At 39.1% G+C, this 26,000-nt stretch overlaps 1 protein-coding gene across 1 annotated transcript in view; it reads right to left on the reverse strand.

Annotated features, from left to right (window-relative positions):
- Positions 1 to 26,000, reverse strand: part of LOC150087411 (xaa-Pro aminopeptidase 1-like) — a 532,432-nt gene that overhangs the window by 114,312 nt on the left and 392,120 nt on the right. The window contains exon 18 of the mRNA XM_090372051.1: positions 4,408 to 4,477. Coding sequence (XP_090228177.1) covers positions 4,408 to 4,477 — 70 coding nt within the window. The remainder of the gene's footprint in view (positions 1 to 4,407; positions 4,478 to 26,000) is intronic.

Below are 26,000 nucleotides of genomic sequence, written 5' to 3' on the forward strand. Positions count from 1 at the left end.
TTCTTCCACCAATCAACCATCCACTGGCTAAAGGCAAACTTCCGCACATCTATCCTACAACCGGTTTTCCTTAATTTGAATTTATGCTCTCTCAGGTGATTACTCTGAGCAAGAGGAAGAATCCCATCCACATTGAGAATGCTCAAACAATTAAAGGCACAACTCAATCAGATCATCTTGCAGGTGCCTAGTCTCCAGACACTGTAATTTGCAAAACTTAAGCCTTTCTTCGTAAGAGCAACCCTTTGTTCCATTCACTAATCTTGTTGCCCTTCTCTGTACTCGTTCCAACAGCTCAACATCCTTCTTAAAATGAGGCCTCCAGACCTGTATACAGTACTCAAGGTGTGGCCTGACCATTGCCTTATACAAGGGGATAATCACCTCCTTATCCCTGCTAGAAAAATTCCTGTATATCATTGACAAGACATCATGAGCTACTGTTGCAGCCCGTCTGCACTGGTCAGAAAACTTCATATCTGCCGCACAATTATCCCCAGGTCCTTTTCATTCTCTACCACTGTCAGTGTGGTACCACAGAGTTGATATGTTACTCTGGGATTACTGCTTCCCATATGTAGTACTTTACATTTGTCAATGTTAAACTTCATTTGCCACCTTTCAACCCATCTGCTCAACTTTTCTAGATCCTGTTGCAGCAGTGTACTGCCATTAGTGTCATTAACAACCCTGCCAAACTTCGTATCGTCTGCAAACTTGGACATTAAGGCTGATATGCCATCATCAATATCATTTATAAATACACAAAACAATAATGAACCCAACACTGAACCCTGAGGGACTCCACTAATAACATTAGTCCATGAAGAGCAGTGTCCATCGATTACCACTCTGTCTTTTCCCACTCAACCATCCCTTTATCCATAGCAGCTCCAATTTGTGCAGTAGTCTTCCATGTGCTCCAATTTGTGCAGTAGTCTTCCATGTGCAACAGTATCAAAGGCTTTTCTAAAATCCAAATATATGATATCAAAGTTATTCTTTGCATCCAGTTCCTTTGTGACTACATCATAGTATCCAATCAAATTAGTCAGACAAGACTTCCCCTTAACAAATCCATGCTGTGTCCGAGCTATAACTGGACTTGTCTAGATGATCCGGCAATGCTTCTTTAACCATTGCCTTCATTAATTTCCCTGGAACAGAAGTTAAACTCACAGGTCTATAATTACTTGTGTCATCCTTTTTATCCTCCTTTGTGGATTGGGGGTCAGATTTGCACTTCTCCAGTCCAAGGGTACCTCCCCTGAGTCCATGGAAACTCTCATAATTATGACTAAGGGTTTGCTTACGTCCTTTGCCACCTCTTTTAATATAATGGATAGATTCCATTCACCCCAGGTGCCTTTCTTGTGTTTATCTTCAACAATTTCTCCTCCACTTTACTCTCAGTTATTACAAGATCATCTAGCTTAGTGACCAGTTCATCTGTCTTTTCGGCAGTCTCACCTCACACATGTATCCAGTGATCCAATTCGACCCAGAGGCTCTAAAGACTGGTCTATATCAGCAGTTCCCAACCTTTTTTGACTCGTGAACCCCTTTCCACATAATATTTTTATCGTAAATCCATAACCTACATTCTCTGAAATCGTATAATAGTTCAGAATTTTTATTATAAAATATTTCGATACTACTTTTTATAAGCGATATTGCGTAATAATAAAAATTGTTATTAAGTACCTATACATAACAATGGTTTTTGAGAATGAAAAAAAAAGTTGTATGGAAAACATTCATTTAACACCATATACTGTAAGATAGTAAACTAATTATAAGGAATTGTAGATGTGGTTTCTTTCATTGGCAATGCTTTACTTTATATTTAATTTTATTTTACTTTATTCTATCTTTGTTTATTATTAGCTATAATTTTTTATAACCCTTTTACCACGGTCCACAAGTTACCTGACTGCTTTGGACGATCAGAAGGTTTGAGATCTTTGGGTTATAAATGTCATTTACTACTTTTCTTTTTTTTTGGCAAAATGTATATATCAATAGCTTATGAGCATTTACAAGGACACCAATAATGATCAATAAAACATTTATTATTAACACACAAAATTTTACACATTTTTACAAATGAACAAGCATTTCATAATATTTCATTCAAAAATTTTATAAGATTTCTCTCTTCCTCCTTTTCAAATGAAACATTTTTAATTTAATACTAAAATTATCCAATCATCAAAAAGTTAAATGCAGGCTCTTTTGAATCAGTCCTTCACAATAAATTTGTCAAACTTTCATGGTGGTAAATACAACTTATGATCAATAATTCCTGTTTCATATATTGCTCCTTTAAACTATAATGCTACCTTAAACATTCTCTTATACTGTTTTAAGCTGCAATGTATCTCTATAGTTTATCATCCTAATAACCTTTATTGCTAATAATAATTTTAATCAATTTAACGCTCTCCTCTACACTATTAATTTCTTAACTTAGTTCAACATAAAATTATCCTCAAAAGACATTAGTAGAACTTATATTAATTCTTTTAAGAAGGTCCATTCCTAAATGTGCATTCTTTCTTTCCATAAGTTCTTCCTTTTACTCTCGATATGACTCCTACAAATGGTGCAGAAGTACCTGAATTAAGATCATTCCAGCCATGATGGAAAGAAATGTTGCCTTCATAACGGTTAAATTACATTTTCAAATGCATTGGGTGGCTCATATAGCACTGCCGGATCCCATAGTTCCAATCATTAAAAATTTTGACTATATTGCATAAGAAACTTATGGCCATGATGATTTGGCACTATATATTTCTGAAGCTTTATATTATATGATTTCCCTCTTTCTACATGTCACAACCTAGCCAATCAAATCCTTCTCTATTTATTTTTCCCTGATCCTCCTTGCCTTTGCTTAATTATTACATTTATATAAATTTATTTGTCAGCTCATTGAGCTAAGTATCTCTCTTTCCTTCCCTACCTTTCTCACTGGAAACACTTCCCAAGCTTTCAACTGCCATTCTTTATGATTCATTCTGGTTAAGGACACTTTTCTCTGGGAAACATAGAACTAAAATTATATCTATTACTCATTAAGCTACTTATTTTCCACTATCTAAAGTCTATTCTTATCCTACAATTTGTCCTAATCATTCTGCCCTTTTCATTTCCAAAACTTGTTTCTTCGATCTTAATTGTTCCTTAATCTGTATCTCACTCTCTTAGTCTTTAATCTCTTAGTTACACTTTTGACATTGAATCCTTCTGAATTCTGAGAAGTGTTTCCCATTGCTCCTTCTGAATTCTAGCTAAACTTGTATTACATTCCTTTTCATGGAGATAATCAACTAGTCTTATTTTTACCTACATCTTTCCTTTATTTCACTGATAGCAAATTTTAACTTTTGTAATACTGTGTCTTACAGAATGTACATAATAAAATCCTTAGACATCACATTAATATGTAGTTATTAGAAGATGAAATGCACAAGGCATAATTTCCCTGTTGTGGGATTTCATTCTGATATCTCCCTTCCCTCAGAGCATCCACGTTTTCTCATCTCTTTGCACTATCCTACATCCAACCAGTTTATATCTGCTTAGGAGGTCAGATGGATTACAGCCAGTACTAGAATGCCAATAAATGAAACGGACTGATCGTCATTTGTGTTAAAACAAAAGCTACTGCTCAACGATGTGGACATCCCTAAAGGACATTAACTCTGAGCATACCTTCTCTTCCCCCACTCAGAGGCACACAAAACAAAAAAGTGCTCCATTTAAATTCAGTGTTCGTCTTATAGCCAATTACTTCTGTGTTGTTTAGTCATATTTGTAACAATTATTCTTTTCTATTTCAAAACTATATCTCTTGCTTTCGAGTTGTATATAAATATTTAGAATTTTCACGTAATTTCAACCTTCTATCACTGATGAAGCGGGACTGTCAAGCTTCTTATTAGTATTCTTAATTTTAAATAATCATTTTTATACTTTTTCTACAAAAACATATTTGCTTCAAACTTATTTGTACATAATAAATATCTCATTGCTGCTTAGAACGACAATGTTTCTATCCTTCAAAAATAAAATCATTTATACAAAGCTGAGAGTGCTGTTTTCATTTGATCAGTTTTCTTCTCTCTCTCTCTCTCTCTCTCTCTCTCTCTCTCTCTCTCTCTCTCTCTCTCTCTCAATCATTCACTGCTGCTGGGTTAAAAATCATGTGGGGAAATTAATGGCAAAATATTTATCATCTTTTGACATTTGTATTTTAACATTTACTTTTTTTGATCAAGTGTATCAAATCATATCTTTCATATTACTTTTTTCTTAATATGAAAAGAATATCTTTACTATCATGCAAAAGAGAATTCTCTAGCAGATTTCTTCTTCAGCACATATATGAACATAAATTACCTTTAATAAGCCTTGGAAAAACAGCTGATGCCACAGCAATATGGCCTTTGATTACCCGAGTAAAACATTCCTGCAAAATAATTTCAAAATATATATTAGCTATCAAAATCATCAATATGATTATAGTAAAAAAATGTTTTTTACCTGATTTTCCTAACTTTTAGGATATATACACTATTTACATGGTATATGTATTATTAAAAAGTGCCATGTAATTTAAAAGCACATAAACTAAGAGCTAATTTTACATAAGTAACACCAAGATTGGTTCTCTGCATAAACTACATGGATCATTTGTTGCCCAACTACACTCTCAATTAAACAGTGTGTGGTTTGGTTTGGTTTGGTTTATTTGGATTTTTTGGCGCACTAGCAACTACGGCTATGGTGCGCCAAGACTAGGTAATATTTAAAAAATTTTTTTTTTTTTTTAAATTCTCGGTGACCTAATTAGTAAGGCCACCATGTCCATATATATAATAACAATGATATAAAAAATAAATCAATAAAAACGTAACAATAACATAAATTAAATACAATTAAAAACTTTTATTAATTTAAAATAGCTAAAAACAGCCGACACGTTGTCATTGTCAGATAAAATCTGACTGAGTGTATACGGCTCAGTCAGATAATTAAAAACGGTAAGACGGATATTGCTAAAATCTGGACAGTCAATTAAAAGGTGTCTAATCGTTAAAACTGTGCCACAGGACACACACATAGGAGGGTCACCAGCCCTCAGCAAAAACGAGTGAGTTAAATGACTGTGTCCTATGCGGGTCCGGGCAAGAACAACTTCCTCCTTACGATTCCTGCGCAGACTAGACTGCCACGGTTCAATTACAGGCTTTATACGATATAATTTATTTCCAGTCTGTTTATTCCACGATTCCTGCCATTGGGAATGAACCTTTTGATGTACTATTTGCCTGTAGTCTGTATAGGGGACTAACAGGCAACGGTTATTATTGGGAATTGCTGATTTGGCTGCGGCGTCAGCCAAATCATTTCCCCTAATCCCAATGTGGCTGGGAATCCAGCAGAAGCGGATGTCATATTCGCGTTCATGGAGAACGTGAATCTTCTGCTGAATACTAGACAGAACTGGATGAGGATTATATCTCACAGATATTAAAGCCTGTAACACGCTGAGAGAATCAGAATATAAAATGAACCGTTGGTATTGGCATTTACTAATGTGATCCAAGGCTAACTCAATTGCGTGCAGCTCTGCAGTAAATATGCTGCATTCAGAGGGAATCTGCTCCGATGTAGTGCTGTCTGGAAAGACAGCAGCAGATCCCACATATAATTCCGACTTCGAACCGTCTGTGTAGACTGGCGCGAAGTCGGAATATGCAGCTCGGTGTGCTGAATAAAGCTGCAGGTAGACCGAAGATGGAGTGTCCGACTTTCCCCAATTTCTAAGGGACAAGTCACACGCCGGGACACGAGCATGCCAGGGTGGAAAGGGTTGCTTTGGTGTTTGGGCAACCTTGTCTACCTTCATATCAAGTTCTTTGAGTAGCCCTTGGAGACGAATACCAAAAGGACGATTGGCAGTCTTACGGGTGTTGTACAAATTTTCCCATCGTGGCTCAAAAACGAATGGCCACGTAGGATGGTCTGGCAGGGATTTCAGTTTTAAGGCGTACTTTAGAGACAACTGCTTACGACGAAGCGATAACGGTGGTTCGTGTGCTTCGACGTATAAGCTCTGGACAGGAGATGTTCGAAATGCTCCAGTAGCGATACGTAGAGCCTGATGATGGACAGGGTCCAGCCATCGAAGGGCACTGTCTCTGGCTGAAGTATATACTTGGGACCCATAATCTAATTTGGATCGCACAAGTGCACGATACAGCCGTAGTAGGGTGCATCTGTCTGCTCCCCAAGATGTAGAGGAGAGCGAGCGGAGAATATTAAGCCCACGCGTGCACTTTGTGCGGAGTTGGCGAATGTGATCCAAAAAGGTCAATTTTTTATCGAATATGAGTCCCAAGAATTTTATGTTCGCTGCTACTGGAATGGCATTTTGTCCGAGCCTTAATTCAGGTTCAGGATGAAGATTACGCTTGCGACAAAAGTGTACGCAAACGGTCTTCTCCGGCGAGAACCTGAAGCCATTAGCAAGTGCCCAGGAATTCAGACTATCAATGGCTTTCTGCAGTTGTCTTTCAATAACCCTCATGTTGCACGACTGGCAAAAAATGCTAAAGTCATCAACATAGAGGGCACTGTTTACAGTTGGAGGAAGTTGTTCTGTGATGGAATTTATTTTGATGGCAAAAAGCGTGACACTTAATACTGATCCTTGTGGTACTCCCTCCTCTTGGCTAAAGGAGCGAGAGAGTGAGGATCCCACACGAACTTGGAACGATCGATTGGCTAAAAAGTTTTTAATAAACAAAGGGAGATGCCCTCTAAGGCCTAGGCTATGTAAGTCTTTTAAAATGCCAAATCTCCAAGTTGTGTCATACGCTTTTTCCATGTCAAAGAACACCGACACCAAGTGTTCCCGTTTTAGGAAAGCATCCCGGATGGATGCTTCCATTCTAATAAGATGGTCCAAAGTGGACCGGTTCCTTCGGAAGCCGCACTGGATGCTGGAGAGAAGGTCATTCGATTCTAAATACCATATTAAACGAGAATTGACCATTCTCTCCAGGATTTTGCACAGACAGCTAGTCAGAGCAATAGGACGATAGTTGGTGGTGACTTTTGGATCCTTTCCTGGCTTGGGAAAGGCAAGAATGATTGCCTTTCGCCAGGAGTCCGGAAACTGCCCTTCAGTAAAGATTCTGTTATACAGAAGGAGCAGACAATCCATAGATTTTGGTGAAAGATGTCTAATCATTTCATAATGGATGCCATCTGGTCCAACGGCACTTGCTTTGGAAAGAGCGAGGGCTCTTTTTAGTTCCAGAATAGTGAAATCCCCGTTGTAGGGATAGATGCTCTTACATTTAAAGTTAAGTGCCTGTTTTTCGGTTTTGTATTTCAGGACCAGGAACTCTGGGGAATACGAAGATGTTGAAGAGATGTTAGAGAATGTTTCCCCAAGAGCATTGGCTATTGCAGTTGGATCTGCAATAGCGCATCCATTATAATCTAGGATTGAAGAAGGGTGGGATGTATATTTCCCCTTCATTTTCCGGATTTTATCCCAGACTACCTTAGAGTTGGTAGACTGGTTAATAGATGACGTAAAACGGATCCATGATTCCTTTTGACTCTGACGACGAATGTAGCGTGCTTTGGCTCGTGCACGTTTGAAGGCTATAAGGTTGTTCGTGGTAGGATATCGGCGAAATATCCCCCACGCTTTGTTTTGAGCCTTTTTTGCTGTTGTGCAATGTGAATTCCACCAAGGTTTGGGAAATGGTGGAAACCGGGCTGATGTTTTTGGGACAGCGTTAGCAGCTGCGTGGACGATGATTTCTGTGATGTACCTTACTGCGTCATTGATCGGCTCTTGACTGACTGTGCTAAGATCGAAATTTGCCTGTTGTTGGAAGGCAGTCCAGTCAGCCTGATCAATCTTCCACCGTGGTAACCTAAAAGGAAGACATGGTCTCCCACTGTATAACAAGGTTATCACAGGGAAGTGATCGCTTCCGTATGGATTCTCCTCCACTTCCCAAGTGAGTGAAGGGAGTAGAGAGGGGGAGCAGATAGAGAGATCAATGGCAGAAAAGGTACGGGTAGGCATGTGGAAGAAGGTGTTTGTTCCAGTATTTAGAAGGGAAAGGTCATTGTCATTGAGCATACGCTCTATGACTCGTCCCCTTCCGTTGATGTTGGCACTACCCCACAGGGTGTTATGTCCATTCATATCCCCGAGAAGTAAGAAAGGGGGAGGCAACTGCGTTAGAAGATCATCAAGGTCTGCCTGGGAGATGTCGGTCCCAGGTGGCAAATAGATAGAGCACACAGTTAATAAAAATCCCACCGTAAGGCGAATTGCAACAGCCTCTATGCTAGTTGTAATTAGTAAGGGCTGCACTGGGGTCTGGTTACCCACAAGGATAGCCACTCCCCCATGTACAGAGCCATCCGCAATTCTGTCCTTACGATAAATTGTGGTGTTATGCATCGTGGGATCATCATTTGCCTTTAGATATGTCTCCTGCAAGCAAAAGCAAACTGGCTCGTGCTTGTGCAGGAGGGCCTTGATGTCATCAATATTTCGCCGGAATCCACGACAATTCCATTGTAGGAATTTACCCATTATTTTGGCTTGGTGGGTCCATCAGGCGGCTTCCGAGGTGCTGAGGGCTTACTTTTATCAGTCTTGGATTTATCTTTTTTGGGGAAGAATGGACGCTGTCCCGTGTCCATTTCCTCCTCCGCAAAGAGTTCCAAGACTGACTCTTCGGTTACCTCCTTCTGCTCTACATCCATCTTTTCTTGGGTACTAGGGGGGACTTCCCCTTTCTTATTCTTTTCTTTCATAATTACCTTTGGAACTTGTGGAGCATTAGGAGGTACCGATATAGGAGTGGCAGCTGATTGGTCCTTTTGTGCAGGTTTTTGAGAGCTTAAGAGATACCGCGCGATGGGAGTGAAAGACTCCTTTGGAGGAATGGTCATGTCCGTCTGAGTTTCGACGGAACATCTCCCTGCTACCTTCTGGGCGTAGGTAGGTTTGTTGATATTCAGGGGTTTGACCGATTTCCTTGCCTCCTGGTATGATATATTTAGCTCTGCCTTCAGCCGTTGAATTTCTTTTTCTTCTTTCCACCTCTGGCATGCTCGTGAATAGGCCGGGTGTTCGCCTTCACAGTTAATACAGGTGGGTTTTGCGGCTGAACATGCTGTTGTTTCGTGGTCCTTTGCACCGCATCGAGCGCATGCAAGGACTCCACGGCAGGCCATTTGAGAATGTCCATACTTCTGGCATTTGAAACACCGTAAAGGGTTCGGAATGTATGGACGCACTGAACAGTTGATGTATCCAGCTTTAATCTCATCAGGAGGTTTAGGAGTGTTAAAAGTCAGGATAACGCTCCTGGTTTTAACAATTTTTCCATCCCTTCGCGCAGTGATTCTCTTGACGGCAATGACTCCCTGTGGTTTTAATTCGGAGCAGATTTCCTCCTCGTATACGTCGAGAAGGTCCCACTCCGAAATGACACCTCTAGATGAATTGAGTGTTCTGTGTGGTGTCACTGTTATAGGGATTCCTCCGATTGATGTTGTTCGGAGTAGGTGTTCTGATTGCCTGTCATTTTTAGTTTCAATTAAGAGGTCTCCAGAACGGAGCCTCTTAACTGACTTGGGTGAACCTGCTAACCCATCCAACCCTTTTTGGATAAAGAAGGGTGACATTTTTCCAATCGGTTTTTCACTTGTTGAGTGCATGATTAAGAACCTTGGGACTGGCCCTGATGGTAGTTCGGTTCGCTGCCTCTTATTAGCAATAATGCTATCTGGATCTTTCTCAATAGTTTCAGATAGGGACCGGGTTGGGGCCCCTGAAGAAGGTAGTTTATCAGGATTCATGTAGTTTATTAAATTGTTCAGTGCCCGGGCTCCCCACCCACCACGGAGCCCAAAGGGACGCCCACTACCCGGCATGCAATAAATGCGCTCGGGAGTGGGACGCCAGGGCTACCCAGACACTATACCCGCACCGCCGCCAGCCTGAATCCTGTCCCTCGGACCATGAGGGTAGGGGCGTGGCATTGACACGGTTGACCCTCGCAGGCGAGCCTACTAGCCGATTGATCCTAGCCGGGCCTTCCAGGACCACCCGTCTTGTCGAAGCAGGGGCCAAAGTGGTGTATTGAAGCTGGGCCCCTCAACCACCAGGATCCCCCTTTCCGAATTTCCACGGGTCGCAGCGCACGGCAAACACGCCGGATTCCATTGATGTAAGTCCGGAACCTAGGCTGTGGGCGTTGGATCCCAGTGATGCTAGTCTGGAAGTCCAGCAGCGTGTGGTTTGGTTGGTTCATATATGAAAGTCAGAAACAGTTCTTAACAATTTTATTAAATAGACATGGATTATGTGTTTTCTTTTAACTGAAAAGAGCTCTATGTTTATTAGATTTATTTTTTAAAAGTTAATTTAATAAAAATACACACAAATCCTTTTCAGCTAACAGTTGTGAATTTACTATCATATAATCAATCCAAATTCATTTAATTAATTCATTTAACCCAATCAATAGGTTAGGCTGTTTCTAAATAACCCAAGGAACATGTCAAGCACTAAAAAAAAAATTTTTTAGTACTTTACTATCACACCTATCTAGCATCTCTCATATTGTGGAATTAAACCTCATGACTGGGTTGTCATATTTGATTGTATCACTGGGGTACCTACCTGACCACTGATGAGAGGCCAACAAACTTCAAAACAGTTCTGTCTGGGCGTTGGTGGTGGGATCCACTGAGAATAAATAGCATTAGTCTTCTCTACTGAGAAAATACTGCTTATTCAAGGTAGTGCAATAACAGGCAACTCATGAGGGCATTTAAATATGAGATGTAACAAAAACGATGCCATTTCACCTACTTTGATAATTTACTACGAACTAAAATGCACTAACTTGTTCACCTAAGCAATATGTTAAGTGAGGTAAATAAATAAATATCAGTTCAGCAGTCATTCATTAGAAAGAAATTACATTATCTAGGAAGAATTCAATCATTATTACAAACATTCTAAAACTAACAGACATGATGAAATTTTATACATAACAAATTACATATACATATCTACTAATAGAATACTAATAGTCTCACCAATATCTTTGTTTCTTTAAATTTTTACAAATAATGAATTATCTATTGAGCAAGGAACTCTTATAGTTGAAGAATCAAAGAAACAACATTAAAATGATAAACTTTATCACAGCATGCACATGATGTAGATTTCAATATTGTTTACCAGCTTCAGGGTTGTATACAAGAAAAATCCATCCAGTGTTTTGATTCTGTTTGTAAGGCATGGGGAAAATCTGGATCTAACATTGTTCTGAGGGACTTCAATTTCATTCAAAAATGTAACAATTAAAAGAAAATAAAGCACATATTTTAGCAAACAACTTCAGAGGGGCTGCTAATTGGGAAATAGGAATATAGCTGAGACTGTTATACATTTCTGATCTGGACCAGGTAAAAAATTACCGGCTTTAACTTTTACACATTTTAGAATTTGGAATTAACAGGGTTAGAGAAGCCCATGATTGGATTTTGTAATAGCCAATCAAATGACTAAGGCACAAAATACAACAGGATAGGGGATTTTATGTATATATTTCACTATTAGTATTAGTAGTGGCAAATGATGCAGCAAAAAAAAAAAAAAAGCAAGCTTATGCAGCTTGCTTATCAACAACTCTAATAAGTTGTCTAATCTTATCTTTATCACAGACACATGCACAATGAGTCTTGGAGACTGCATGAATTTTAATGACTCTGTGCACTTCATCTACTCTGCCCAAACAGATGAAAGTCCAAGTAATTAAAAAAAAAAAAAAGTTTTCTTTGATTTCTGTATTGAAAATTCTAGAAATCTCTGTTATGGTGTATGCAAGAAAAATGCAAGATAAAATGTTACTAAGTCATTTTAGTTTATACTCAGTGTAAACAAGTTGCCATCTCCAAAACTTAATTCTGAATAGAGCTGCCTCATTTGCTCACTGGATTATTTTAATAATGTGTTGCAGTCAAGAACTAAGCCAGCCACCGAGGGGGGGCAAGCCAGCCTCAATAGGTGCCGGTCCCAAGCCCGGATAAAATGGCGAGGGTTGGCGTCAGGAAGGGCATCCGGTGAAGGATGCCCTTCACCGGTGCTCTACTTCACTTCACAAGAAGTGAAGAGTAGAACACCATGGAGTATGCTGTTCGCGATGATATCATACTGTGCGAACCATCTCAAGGAAAGGTAGAGAAGGAATGGAGGAAAGCGTTGGAAGAGAGAGAGGCATGAGGATAAGTAGAACAAAGACAGAATATATGGTATTAAATGGAGAAGATGAGAGCTCTATAAAACTGCAGGAGGAAAAGCTACCATCAGTTTCGAAATTTAAGTATCTGGGATTGAATGTTGAGAGGGATGGAGGACTGAGTGCAGAAATACAGCATAGAGTGCAATGTGGATGGTTGAACTGGAGAAAGATGAGTGGGGTGCTGTGTGATAAGAAAGTAAATTGTAAAATGAAGGGAAGAGTGTATAAAACTGTGGTTAGACCTGCACTGATGTACGGTGCTGAGACATGGGCGATTACAAGGGCCCAGGAGAAAAAGATAGAAGTGGCAGAGATGAGGATGCTAAGATGGATGTGTGGTGTGACGAGGAAGGACAGGATAAGAAATGAATACATCAGAGATATTGTTAAGGTGGGCCTCTGAGTAAAAAAATACAGGAATCTAGGTTGAGATGGCTTGGACATGTGGAACGAAGATGTGAGGAGTATGTGGGGAAGAGGTGTGAAAAATTGGAGGTGATAGGGAAGAGGAAGTGGGGGGAGACCTAAGCTGAGATGGAAGGACAAGGTGGCAGAGGATTTAAAAGAGAAAGGAAACCCAGGCTAGGGAGGAATGGAGGAAAAGAATTAAGGACGGAAATGCTGACCCCATATAAATGTGGGAAGAAGTAGTTGCAGTCAAGAACTCTGCAGCTGATTCACTTAGGTAAGGCTCCAACGTGTTACATCAGGAACAGAAAAAAATTAGACTATTGCTGTTACATGAAAAGAAAGGAGGGGTAAAAATAACTGCGCTTCACAATGATTTTTTTTTAAAGAATATTGTTACAGAGCCTTTCCTGGAAACTTATTTCTTCATGTAACAAAATTTAACGAAAAAATTTCAGGGAAATTGCAAATATATTATGCAAAAAGAACAGGTGGAATAGGACCAGGGTATATCTGCAAAGGAGGCTAAAGTAGATGGAACTGTAGAACAGCTATTATCTTTTAAGAGCACAAAGATGATATTGTATGCATTGGTACTAAAGATATTAAGAGTAGGAGAGCTGAGAAGTTTAATTAACAAGTGCAGAGTAATGTTCAGAAAAGGTTACGAGTTAGGACTGAAATTGAAAGTGACTGCAATCTTGTCCAGACACAATACGAGAGAGTACATGATACGAGCCTTATCAATCAAATCAGCTTTGGAGACTGTGCAAGACTTGAAATAGAATTTTTATATGCATGGCCAGTGCTTCTTAATAGGAGAAAGAGTAGAAAGTGATTTTTTTTAAAATGCTTCCACTGGAATAAGCAGCAGTCTGGAAAGCAAGGTGTTGAAGATTTCAAGACCTGTAGAGTCCTCATGGAACAAGCAAATACATGAGTGTATTACAGTAATAAGAGTAAAAACAGTTACAAGTATACTAGTATGTACACTAATGCTTAGAGTATAGTGAATAAATCTGATGAATTTGAAGTGCTCACCAAATCACCATGTGCAAACATTATGGGATTAACTAGTATCAATCAAATATAACCAATTCAGAATTTGAATATGGGGAGTAAAATGTGTATGGACAGACAGGCCAGAGGAGGTTATGTTTTAGTTAAGAAGCACATAAAATTTAAAGCCAAGTGTGATGTGAGTCAGTTTGGTGTGACAGAAAAATTGAGAACAAACAAACAAAACAATGGGAACAAACAAAAATGAGGGTGGGAGTGAGTTATAGGCCTATGAGTATAATGAACAACAGTACAAATATATAGAGTGAGCCAATATCAAGAAATGTCTTATAATGAGGGACTTTAACATTCCAGATGTTGATTGGACCTTGTTGGTTGGTCACTCACATGGTAGCAAGAGTTTGGTGGATTTATTGATGACTGTTTCCTACACCAGCATGTTAGAGAGAGGGCAAGGGAAAGCAATACTCTTGATCTGATTATCAGCAGTGACCCTTCTTGCATTAAGAATCTGCAGAACTGTAAGATCCACAAGGTGACAGTGATCGGAGAGCATTGGTGTGGGATTTACTGAAAGATGTAACTATGTCAAAGGCAACTGAAAGGGATTTGCTTTTCTAAAAGTGATTACAGTAGTCTCGGACAGTTTTTAAATTCTATGCAGTGGGACCAAATGATGAAGTTACCAAAAGCAAATTCTAAATGGGAAGCATTCTGGAATGTTACTGTAGAAGCTAATGTGCATTTTATACCAAGCAAGAGACACTTTTCAAGGCATAAACCTAAACAGATGTCAGATGAACTGATGAGACCAGTGGCAGTGAAGAGAAATGCATGGATGCAATAAATTATCATGTGATACAGATGCACAGCAGATATAAAATAGTCTGCAATCAAGTCACAAAGGAGATTAGGCAAAGTAAGGCAGATTATGACAAGTCTCTGGCAAAGAATATAAAGAAAAGCAGCAAAGATATCTTTTATGTAAAAGAAAATGGAGAACTGTTGAAGCTAAACATAAAAAAAAAAGGCATCTGGGGTGGATGGGATCTATCCAGTTCTATTAAATCAGCCAGCAAAAGATTTAAACAAATGTTAAGCCGCGATTATGACAGCATCCATAGATTCAAGGGCAGTCTCTTTGGACTGAAGATGTGCAAATATATCCCCAATTCATGGAGATCTAGACAAATTAAGCAGATGGGCTGAGAAGTGTCAAAGGGAGACATAAGTAATTACAGAACTGTTAGCTTCGCTTCTGTTCCAGGGAAAATAATTGAGTCACTGGTTAAAGAAGCAATGCGGGATCATCTAGACCTTAGGTTCCCAAAGTGGGCGGTACCGCCCCCCCCAGTTGGTGCTGAAGCCTTCTGGGGGGGGCGATGGTGGGTTCCGAAGCAATTGGGGGGCGTTCAGGCGGTCTAGGGGTCGGTGGCTCCTTATCCATATTTTTATCTCCAGTGGACCCAGTTCAAAGGTCATCTAATAAATTCTATAATTTTTACTCTATGGACACAGCTGAAATTCGCTATAGGTGAAGCCAGAACTTTTCTTCAATTTTCCCACTTCAATTTTCAAAACCTTCTATTGAATTTCACACAAATGACAAGAATGTGACATCAAGTGTGTATTTTTTTAGGCCTTTTTCTGTTATTTTTCTAAACCCACCCTAATTAGCCTAGGGTCTTTGAAATGCGACAACGCGAGCTACTGTGAGTTGACATAAGAAGCAATAAAGTGAAACAGTAGCAACAACTGTAATGCTAATGACGTAAGCTTGACCAGTCAATTATATCTCCGTGTCTGTTGATTCGTTTGAGACAGATTAAGCACGAATTTTAAACTAATGCCGTAGCGCGTTTCATCTTCAAAGCTTCCAAGGTTGTTTTGCCCAACATAATAATTCATGAATTGATATGTGATCATACATTTTAATAAGTTTCATTTTTTGTGTGCTTTGCCAACAATCATCAGTCGAAAGTGTGATAGATAAGTGGAGTCATATAAAGTGTAAATTAAATCTTTTATTTTGTGAATATTGTTGCAAATTTTATTACTTCATTATGTCTGAATCTAAGAAGAAATGTTGACAGTACAGTATTGAGTATTTGAAATATGGCTTTATTCAGTCTCCTACGAACCAATTATTACCTATGTATTACCTTGTAATTATTACCTTGATTTGCCAAAAAGTTATTTTCAAATGAAGCAACGAAGCCTTCTAGGCTACAAGAGAATTTGACTAAAATGCATGCTGATGAAAAGGATAAAGATTTGTCCTATTTTCAAGTACTAGAAGAAAAATATTTTAAACGTCCAACTATATCAAAACTTTTTGCGTCGTCCACTAAACAAGATAATGACGGATTACAAGCTTCTTATAATATTTCATTATTAATCACAAAAGTGGGAAAACCACACACAATTGGTGAGGAATTAATCTTGCCAGCAGTAAAAGAAGTAATCAACACTGTGCTTCATAAGCCAGCATCAGATATCAGGAAAATTCCTTTGAGCAATAATTCAGTGAAAAGAAGAATCAATGAAATGGCTGAAGACGTTGAAAAATCATTGTACGATTATTTGAAGACATAACAATTTTCCATTCAACTCGATGAATCAACTCTCCCAAATAATGAAGCACTACTCTTACATACGTACGATTCATAAAAGAAGAAAAAGTTTGTCAAGAATTATTATTTGCTAAAAATTTGGAAGCGGATACAAAGGGAGAATCTATATTTAATACCTTGAATAAGTTTTTTCAAGAGAAAGACATTCCAATTCTTAATATTTTTTCTGCTGCTACTGATGGTGCTCCAGCAATGACAGGGTGCCACAAGGGTTTCATAGCGCATTTGAAACAAGCAGTACCAAATGTACTTGCTATACATTGTGTTCTTCATCGCCAACATTTGGTTGCGAAGAATTTAAGTGAACGCCTGCATACGTCACTCCATTAAGTTATTAGAGAAGTCAATAAAATTAGAAGCAATTCATTGAGTGACAGATTGTTTAGCCAATTCTGTAGTGCAAACGATGAAGGTTTCAATCATTTGCTGCTTCACACAGAAGTTCGTTGGCTTTCAAAAGGTATTTGTCTGAATCGATTTTACAATGTTTGATTCAGTACTAGAGTTCCTAGAAAACAGAGACGATGGATTGCGGGCCAACGTGATTACATCCAAAAATGACATCACTTATTTGACAGAACTCTATAAAACATTTAATAAAGTCAATCTACAATTACAAGGTGATGAATTGAATTTAATTAAAACAAAAAACGTTACTGCCGCTTTTGTGGGGAAACTTCTTCTGTTCAAGCGGAATCTAGGCCGAGGGAAATATAGCCACTTTTCAAATTTATCAGCAGTGTCTCTCAAAAAGGAAGATTTACTTACATACTGCCAACACTTGGAGGTTCTCCATGCTGATTTTAATGAGCGATTCAAGGATATTCTAAACATGAATATACCAAATTGGGTTCTAGATCCTTTCTCACATGTAAACAGCAGGATCATCAAATTTAGAAGAGGAACTCACAGAACTCACAACAAATGAAAAACTAAAAATAAAATTCAAAAGTGGATACCAAAAGTTCTGGCTTCAGAAATCAATACCGACACGGTACCCTGGATTATGGGAAATAGTGAAGAAATATTTAATTGCATTTCCATCTCCTTATTTGGCTGAGCGTGGGTTTAGTGCTGTGGCAAATTTACTATCTAAGAAAAGGAACCAATTGCACATAACTGATTTACGACTGTTTTTAACAAAAGTTGAACCCGATATTAACAAACCTTTAAAAATGCATTAGGCTCATCCTTCACATTAATTTGTTATTTTTTCTTTGTATTTTTACTTTGTAAGTTCGAAATAAACAATTTTCTAATACCATTTGATGGTGTTTTAATTATTACAATAAGATTTTTACTAATGTAATACAATCTCCTAATATGTATTCCGAATTTTTATATTTAAACCATTGTATGAAACTTCACATTAATTTGTTATTTTTGCTTTGTATTTTTACTTTATAAGTTTGAAATAAACAATTTTGTAATATATATAATGGTGTTTTAATTATTACAATAAGATTCTTATTAATGCATTTGCAATCTCTTAATATATATTCCGAATTTTCATATTTAAACCATTGTATGAAACTGTGCATAATGTTATTCGAGCATACACTTTACAATCTTTACATATGGGCTGTTTCATCAAAATTGGTATAGCAATAACTGTGTTCAAGATGAAGCACATATTGGCCACTACTTTTTCAATAATTTAACAGCATAAGCAGTAATGTATCATTAGTTGCTATTTACGTTGAAAATATCAAACGGCTTAAACGAGGAAAACTGATATAATGGGGGGGGGGCGTTACAAAATTTATGTCTTGCAAAGTGGGCAGTGGCCCGAAAAAGTTTAGGAACCTATGAGCTAGACAGAAATGCTGCAGTCACAGCATGGATTTGTTAAGGACTGATCTTCTCTGACCAATCTGATTGGATAACTATAACACACTGGATGAAAAAATAGCTTTGACATCATATACCAAATGGATATCAGGAAAGCTTTTGATACTATTACACATGAAAGATCTACAGATTGGAGCAGTGTGGCATTAAGAGCAAGTTGCTGCCATGGATAAAGGAATGGTTAAGTGGGAAAAGACAGAGAGTGGTTAACAATGGGCACGGCTCACCTTGGACAAATGTTATTGGTGAGGTCTCCCCAGGGTTCAATGCTGAGTCCATTGTTGTTTTCTATATATATTAATGATATTGATGAAGGCATATTAGGCATAATGTCTAAGTTTGCAAATGATATGAAAGTAGGCAGGGTATTTAATCAGAGTATGCTTCTGCAACAAGATCTAGACAAATTAAGCAGATGGGCTGAGAAGTGGCAATTGAAGTTTAACATATTAACAGGCAAAGTACTTCATATAGGAAGCAGCTGGGTGGTACCACATGAGAGGAAATGAAAAAAAGTGGAGAATGAAAAAGACCCGAGGATGATTGTACAATCAGATATGAATTCTCTGAGCAGCACAGAGAGACTGCCAGGACAGCTCATGGGGTTTTTATTGGCAATTTTGCCAGCAGGGATGGGGGGGGGGGTTATTTATCCCTTTGTATAAGCCAATGGTTAGGCCATATCTTGAATCTGCTGGAATGGAGGCAGCGAAGAGCAATAAGATTGGGAAGGAGCAAAAAGGGTGTTTTTACCAGAAAGGCTTCAGTTTTGCTGAATGCATCAAGAGACCAGGAGCCAGTGAGGAGACCTGACTGAGAAACTTAACACGTTAACATTGGGGAAACCCACCGTTGGGTCGCTGCAGCTAATTATCATCGGATGTTGCGACCCATGGGTGTCTCTTTGTGCTATGAGTCTTGTATTCAGTTTTGGCATTAAGCACCCGGTGTTTAAGCATTTTATTGGACTCACCCGTCCTCCATATACATTTATCTACCAAGTGTCACTCCAGAATCAATAATTTTTATTTATTGAGGTTTGTGTGCAGTATATAAAATCATAGTAGTTGGAATAGAAAAAGGAACCAACAGTTGACAGTTTTTATTTCAAATATAATTATTTTTGTTTATAGTGAATTATGCTGAAGCATTCTAGACACAAAGCGGGTTGATTTTCACAAACTTGACAAAATGTTTTAACTTTTTTTGCCTTCCGGTCTGCTTCTTTCTTTCCTTCTTTTTCAGAAATTTTCTTGTAATACTCCCTGCAACATTTCCTAACTTTCCATTTTACAAAAAGTATGAAATGTGCCAGGTGCCATTGTTACTTTTGTAGTAGTCTCGTTATTCAATAAACTGTATATTATACTTTCTCAGAATTGAAGGATGGATAGAGATTATTAGTCCCAAATTTACTCTGTACCACTCATGCATTGATAAGCAAGGTACCAAAGATGATCTCCACTGCAGCTTTTTAATACCATTTTGTGGTTTTATGCAGGCTACTATAATATTACACCATTTGGTCAAATATATCCACTCCCTTCTTTGCTTGATTGTAGCTGATAATAACATCAGGTATCTGGATTCTTTTTCCCTTTCTACTGTTCTTTCCTGTCTCAATGATTTTACACTGATGAGTTTTGCATGCTGTTAGCATCATTACTGGTCTTTTATCGATTCATTTCATGATTTTCACTCCTCTGTTATTCTCAAGAGCGATTATGTCTCCCTGTTTCATTTTTTTTCATGTAATATTCCTTAGTATTCCTTTTCGATTGCTTCTTAGAGTTCCACAAAGAAAGGTTTACTTTTCTAATAACTCTTGCACTAGAGAGAAACTGGTGTAAAAATTATCCGAATAAAGAACACGTCCTTCATTGAGCAGATTAGCCATCAGTTAGCATTAGCATTAGTAGAGGCATACGATGCAAGAAAGCAAGCTTATGCAGCATCAGCCAAAAAAAAAAAAAAAAAAACCCGCTCCAATTTTACCCCTCCGTTCGTTTCAAATACCTGTCCAGTTCAGACTTAAATTTATTTAGGCTATCAACTTCGACAACTAAAGATGGAAGTCTCTTGCGCCAATCAACTACCCACTGGCTAAAGGCAAACTTCCATGCCTCTATCCTACAACTGTCTTTCCTCAATATGAATTTATGCCCTCTCAGGTGATTAGTCTGAGCAATCCCATCAGCACTGAGCATGCTCAAACCATTCAAGGTTTTATACACCTTAATCAGATCACCTCGCAGGTGCCTACTCTCCAGACACTGCAATTTGCGAAACTTAAGCCTTTCTTCCTAAGAAACAGCTCGTTCCAACAGCTCTACATCCTTCTTAAAATGAGGCCTCCAGACCTGTATACAGTACTCAAGATGTGGCCTGACCATTGCCTTATACAAGGGGATAATCACCTCCTTATCCTTGCTAGAAAAATTCCTGCATATTCATTGACAAGACACCATGAGCTACTCTTGCAGACCATCAGCACTGCTCAGAAAACTTCATATCTGCCTGCACAATTACCCCCAGGTCCTTTTCATTCTCTACCATTGTCAGTGTAGTCTGCTAACGAGGCTACTAGAGACGGTCGTGTTCAAAGCCGCTAAGTGGATTTTTCTTATTTATTGATTTGAAATTGTTTTTCTAAAACTTTTGATTTAAATTTAGTAGTATAACATTATTATGTGATTTTCTGATTAATTTGGTGTATTTATTCTTTACTCGGCCTTGTAATTGCATAAAAGTATCGGTAAGGGTTTCCACGTGTTTCAACTCCGCTACCGTTCGTAAATTTCCCGCCATTGTGATACGATGGTTATATACCGTACTAGATAGCATTAGTTGAACTTCGTTAGCAGTTAAATTGTACGTTTAAATAAATACATATAACGACTTAGATTACAAATGTAATATAATTAATTATATTTAACATAATTAATAACATAACTAATTATAACTAATTAATAAATTAATAGAATAATGACTCAGACCAGAGCAGCAAAGCAAAAGGCTCAGAGCAGAACTGAGGGGGGCAGTTGTCCTCTGACTCACAGCCTTATAAAATGCACTGTTTGCTTGATGTTTGCAGAGCAATCGGGTACGGGACATGATACTGCCATGGGGGATGTCTTTGTGTGTGCGCGATGCAAGGAGTGTATCGATATCAGGCAACAACTCGGCGATCTTGTGGGCCTATATGAGAGCTTGAAGGACAGGGTGGATGCCCTCGAAGAAACTAAATTGAGGGGCCCATCAAGCTCTCAGCTGCCCACATCAACGCCAGAGCTTGCACTTGGGCATCGCGTGACACAGAGGCAACCCCCAAGGCAGAATGCGCTGGTCCCGAAGGAACTAGTAGTTGTTGGTGACTCTATTGTCAGGGAAATGGGGAACATGCTTTGTAAAAAAGATAGGTGGAACAGGACCAGGGTATGTCTGCCAGGGGCAAAGGTTGATGACGTTGTAGAGCGAATATCATCTTTTAAGGGCACAAAAGGTGATATAGTTGTACACGTTGGCACTAATAATATTAAGAGTAGGAGACCGGCAGAATTACTTAACAAGTACAGGTCACTGCTGAACAAAAGCCGAGAATTACGGTTGAATTTGAAAGTGTCTGCAATTCTGCCCAGACACGATAGGAGGGAGTATATGATGAGAGCCTTGTCAATCAATTCACCCTGGAAAGATTGTGCAAGGCTCAAGGGGTAGAATTTTTTTCAGCCTGGACTGTACTTGTTAACAGGAGAGATTGCTTCTACAGGGATGGGATACACTTAAATAGAAAGGGTGCAAGAATATTTGCTGATGCTATCGAGGCAGTGTTAGGTGGGTCGGAAAACTGCTAGCTTGGGGGGAGACAAAGACCAATAGATTGACAGTAGCCACTGGCAGAGGTGAAAGAGATTCTTGCACTGCTTCTATTAGAATGAGCAGAAGCCTGAAAAACAAGATGCGTGGTATTTCAGAGAGCGCTGGGAGCCATTGCGGTACAAGTAAACACATGGGTTGTGTTAGGGTAGCTAAGAATAGAAACAGGTGCAGGTATACTTGTGTGTACACCAATGCTAGGAGTTTAGTAAATAAATTTGATGAATTTGAGGTATTGCTAAAAACATCAAAGGCAGATATTGTTGGGATATCAGAGACGTGGTGTCACACAGATATAAGGGATGCAGAACTGCAATTTGGGGAGTACAACGTCTACAGAAATGATAGACAGGATAGGAAGGGGGGAGGGGTTATGCTATTAGTTAAGAAACACATAAAAACCAAGGAAGTGAAGCCAGTCGACATCACTGGACAGTGCAGTGTCGAGTCAGTTTGGTGTGACATAAGCATTGGGAGATCAAAATTGAGAGTAGGAGTGTGCTATAGGCCTAATGACTCTGATGAGTATAATAAGGAACTGTACAGGGAAATAGAGTGGGCCAGTAAATCAGAGAGTCTTATAATGGGAGATTTTAATTTCCCAGATATTGACTGGATTTTGGGGGCTGGTTACTCACACACTAGCAGGGCTTTTGTGGATTTATTGGATGATTGTTTTCTACATCAGCATGTTTGGGAGGCAACTAGAGGGAGTAATACTCTTGATTTGATTATCAGCAGTGATTCTTCATGCATTAAGAATCTGCAGATAAATGAACCACTAGGTGGCAGTGATCACAGTGTGCTGAAGTGGGATTTACTCAAAGAGGTAACTACCATTAGAGGTAAAGGGAAGGGTTATTGCTTCCGTAAAGGCGACTACGATGGACTGAGACAGTATTTAAATTCTATACAGTGGGACCAACTGATGATGTTACCAACAGCAAATTCAAAATGGGAAGCATTCAAAGAACTTATCTTTGAAGCTACTAGGCTTTACATACCAACTAAGAAATATTGTTCAAGGTTTAGGCCAAAATGGATGTCAGATGAACTAATGAGGCATATGGCAGAGAAGAAAAATGCATGGGATACTTACAAATTAACACATGACACAGAAGCCTATGATAGATACAAGTTGATATGCAACCAAGTTACAAAGGAGGTTAGGCAGGCGAAGGCAGATTAAGAGAAATCCTTGGCAAGGGATGCAAAGAAAAACAGCAAAGAGTTCTTTACTTATGTAAACTCTAGCAGGAAGGGGATGAATCAGATTGGTCCACTTGATATTGATGGGTCAACTGTTGACGATCCTGCTCAGGTAGCTAACAAACTAAGTGAATATTTTGCATCGACATTCACACATGAGGAGTTATTCAGCAAGGGGAATGCCAGAGGTGTATTCAACTCTAGCAGTAAACTACAGAATCTTGAAATAACTGGGAGTAAAGTGGAGGAGAAACTGTTGAAGATAAACACAAGAAAGGCACCCGGGGTGGATGGGATCTAACCAGTTATATTAAAGGAGGCAGCAAAGGAAGTAAGCAAACCCTTAGCCATAATTATGAGAGCTTCCTTGGACTCAGGGGAGGTACCCATAGACTGGAAATGTGCAAATGTGACCCCAATTCACAAAGGAGGATCAAAGGCTGACACAAGTAATTATAGACCTGTGAGCTTAACTTCTGTTCCAGGAAAATTAATGGAGGCACTGGTTAAAGAAGCACTGCAGGATCATTTAGACAAGACTTCAGTTATAGCTCAGACACAGCATGGTTTTGTTAAGGGGAAGTCTTGCCTGACCAACTTGATTGGATACTATGATGCAGTCACAAAAGAACTGGATGCAGGGAATAACTTTGATATTATATACTTGGATCTTAGAAAGGCTTTTGATACTGTTGCACATGGAAGACTGCTACACAAATTGGAGCAGTGTGACATTGGAGGGAAATTGCTGCTATGGATAAAGGGGTGGTTGAGGGGGAGAAGACAGAGAGTGGTAATCAATGGACACTGCTCATCGTGGACTAATGTTATTAGTGGAGTCCCTCAGGGCTCAGTGTTGGGTCCATTATTGTTTTCTGTATTTATAAATGATATTGATGATGGTATATCAAGCTTAATGTCCAAGTTTGCAGACGATACAAAGATTGGCAGGGTTGTCAAGGACACTACTGACACTATGCTGCTGCAACAGGATCTGGAAAGGTTGAGCAGATGGGCTGAGAGGTGGCAAATGAAGTTTAACATTGACAAATGTAAAGTACTACACATGGGAAACAGCAACCCCAGAGCAACGTATCAACTCTGTGGTACTACACTGACAGTGGTAGAGAATGAAAGGGACTTGGGGGTGGTTGTGCAGGCAGATATGAAGTTCTCTGAGCAGTGCAGACGGGCTGCAAGAGTAGCTCATGGAGTATTGTCATTGATATACAGGAATTTTTCCAGCAGGTATAAGGAGGTGATTATTCCATTGTATAAGGCAATGGTCAGGCCACACCTAGAGTACTGTATACAGGTCTGGAGGCCTCATTTCAAGAAGGATGTAGAGCTGCTGGAACGAGTACAGAGAAGGGCAACAAGATTAGTGAATGGAACAAAGGGGTGCTCTTACGAAGAAAGGCTTAAGTTTTGCAAATCACTGTAATTTGCAAAACTTAAGCCTTTCTTCGTAAGAGCACCCCTTTGTTCCATTCAATAGTCTGGAGACTAGGCACCAGCGAGGTGATCTGATAGAGGTGTATAAAGCCTTGAATGGTTTAAGCATGCTCAATGCTGATGGGATTCTTCCTCTAGCTCAGAAAAATCACCTGAGAGGGCATAAATTCAAATTGAGGAAAGACAGATGTAGGATAGACGTGCGGAAATTTGCCTTTAGCCAGCGGGTGGTTGGTTGGTGGAACAGACTTCCATCCCTTGTGGTGGAGGTTGATAGCCTAAATACGTTTAAGGGTCAGCTGGACAGGTATTTTGAACGAACAGAGGGGTGAAGTGGAAGTGGGTTTTTTTTTTTTTTTTTTGGCTGATGCTGCATAAGCTTGCTTTCTTGCATCAAATGCCTCTACTAATGCTAATGCTAATGCTAGTACCACAGAGTTGATTCGTTACTCTGGGGTTGCTGCTTCCCATATGTAGTACTTTACTTTTGTCAATATTAAACTTCATTTGCCACCTCTCAGCCCATCTGCTCAACTTTTCTAGATCCTGTTGCAGCATCGTACTGTCATTAGTGTCATTAACAACCCTGCCAAACTTTGTATGGTCTACAAACTTGGATATTACGCCTGATATATACCATCACCAATATCATTTATAAATAGAGAAAACAACAATGGACCCAACACTGAACCCTGAGGGACTCCACTAATAACATTAGTCCACGAAGAGCAGTGTCCATTGATTACCACTCTCTGTCTTCTTCCACTCAACCATCCCTTTATCCATAGCAGCAATTTGCCTCCAGGCGTCTCCGTAGCCAGGAGGGCACAAGCAGCAGTGCATATCACATGCTTCTTGATCAGACCAGGGTTTGAGACCGTGACTACCAAATATGGAGGATGCGGAAAGGTCAGGGAATGACCACTGTATATCCCCGGAGCAATATGGCCTTAGCTACTAATGCTCCAAAAACCAATTAACCAACAAACAAACAAACAATTTGCCTCCAATGCCACACTGCTCCAATTTGTGCAGCAGTCTTCCATGTGCAACAGTATCAAAAGCCTTTCTAAGATCCAAATATATGATATCAAAGTTATTCCCGGCATTCAGTTCCTTTGTGACTACATCATAGTATCCAATCAAATTAGTCAGACAAGACTTCCCCTTAACAAAC

The sequence above is a fragment of the Mastigoproctus giganteus genome, chromosome 4 (genome assembly GCF_048544385.1).
Source record: "Mastigoproctus giganteus isolate SK-2022 chromosome 4, ASM4854438v1, whole genome shotgun sequence".
Classification (NCBI taxonomy): Eukaryota; Metazoa; Arthropoda; class Arachnida; order Uropygi; family Thelyphonidae; genus Mastigoproctus; species Mastigoproctus giganteus.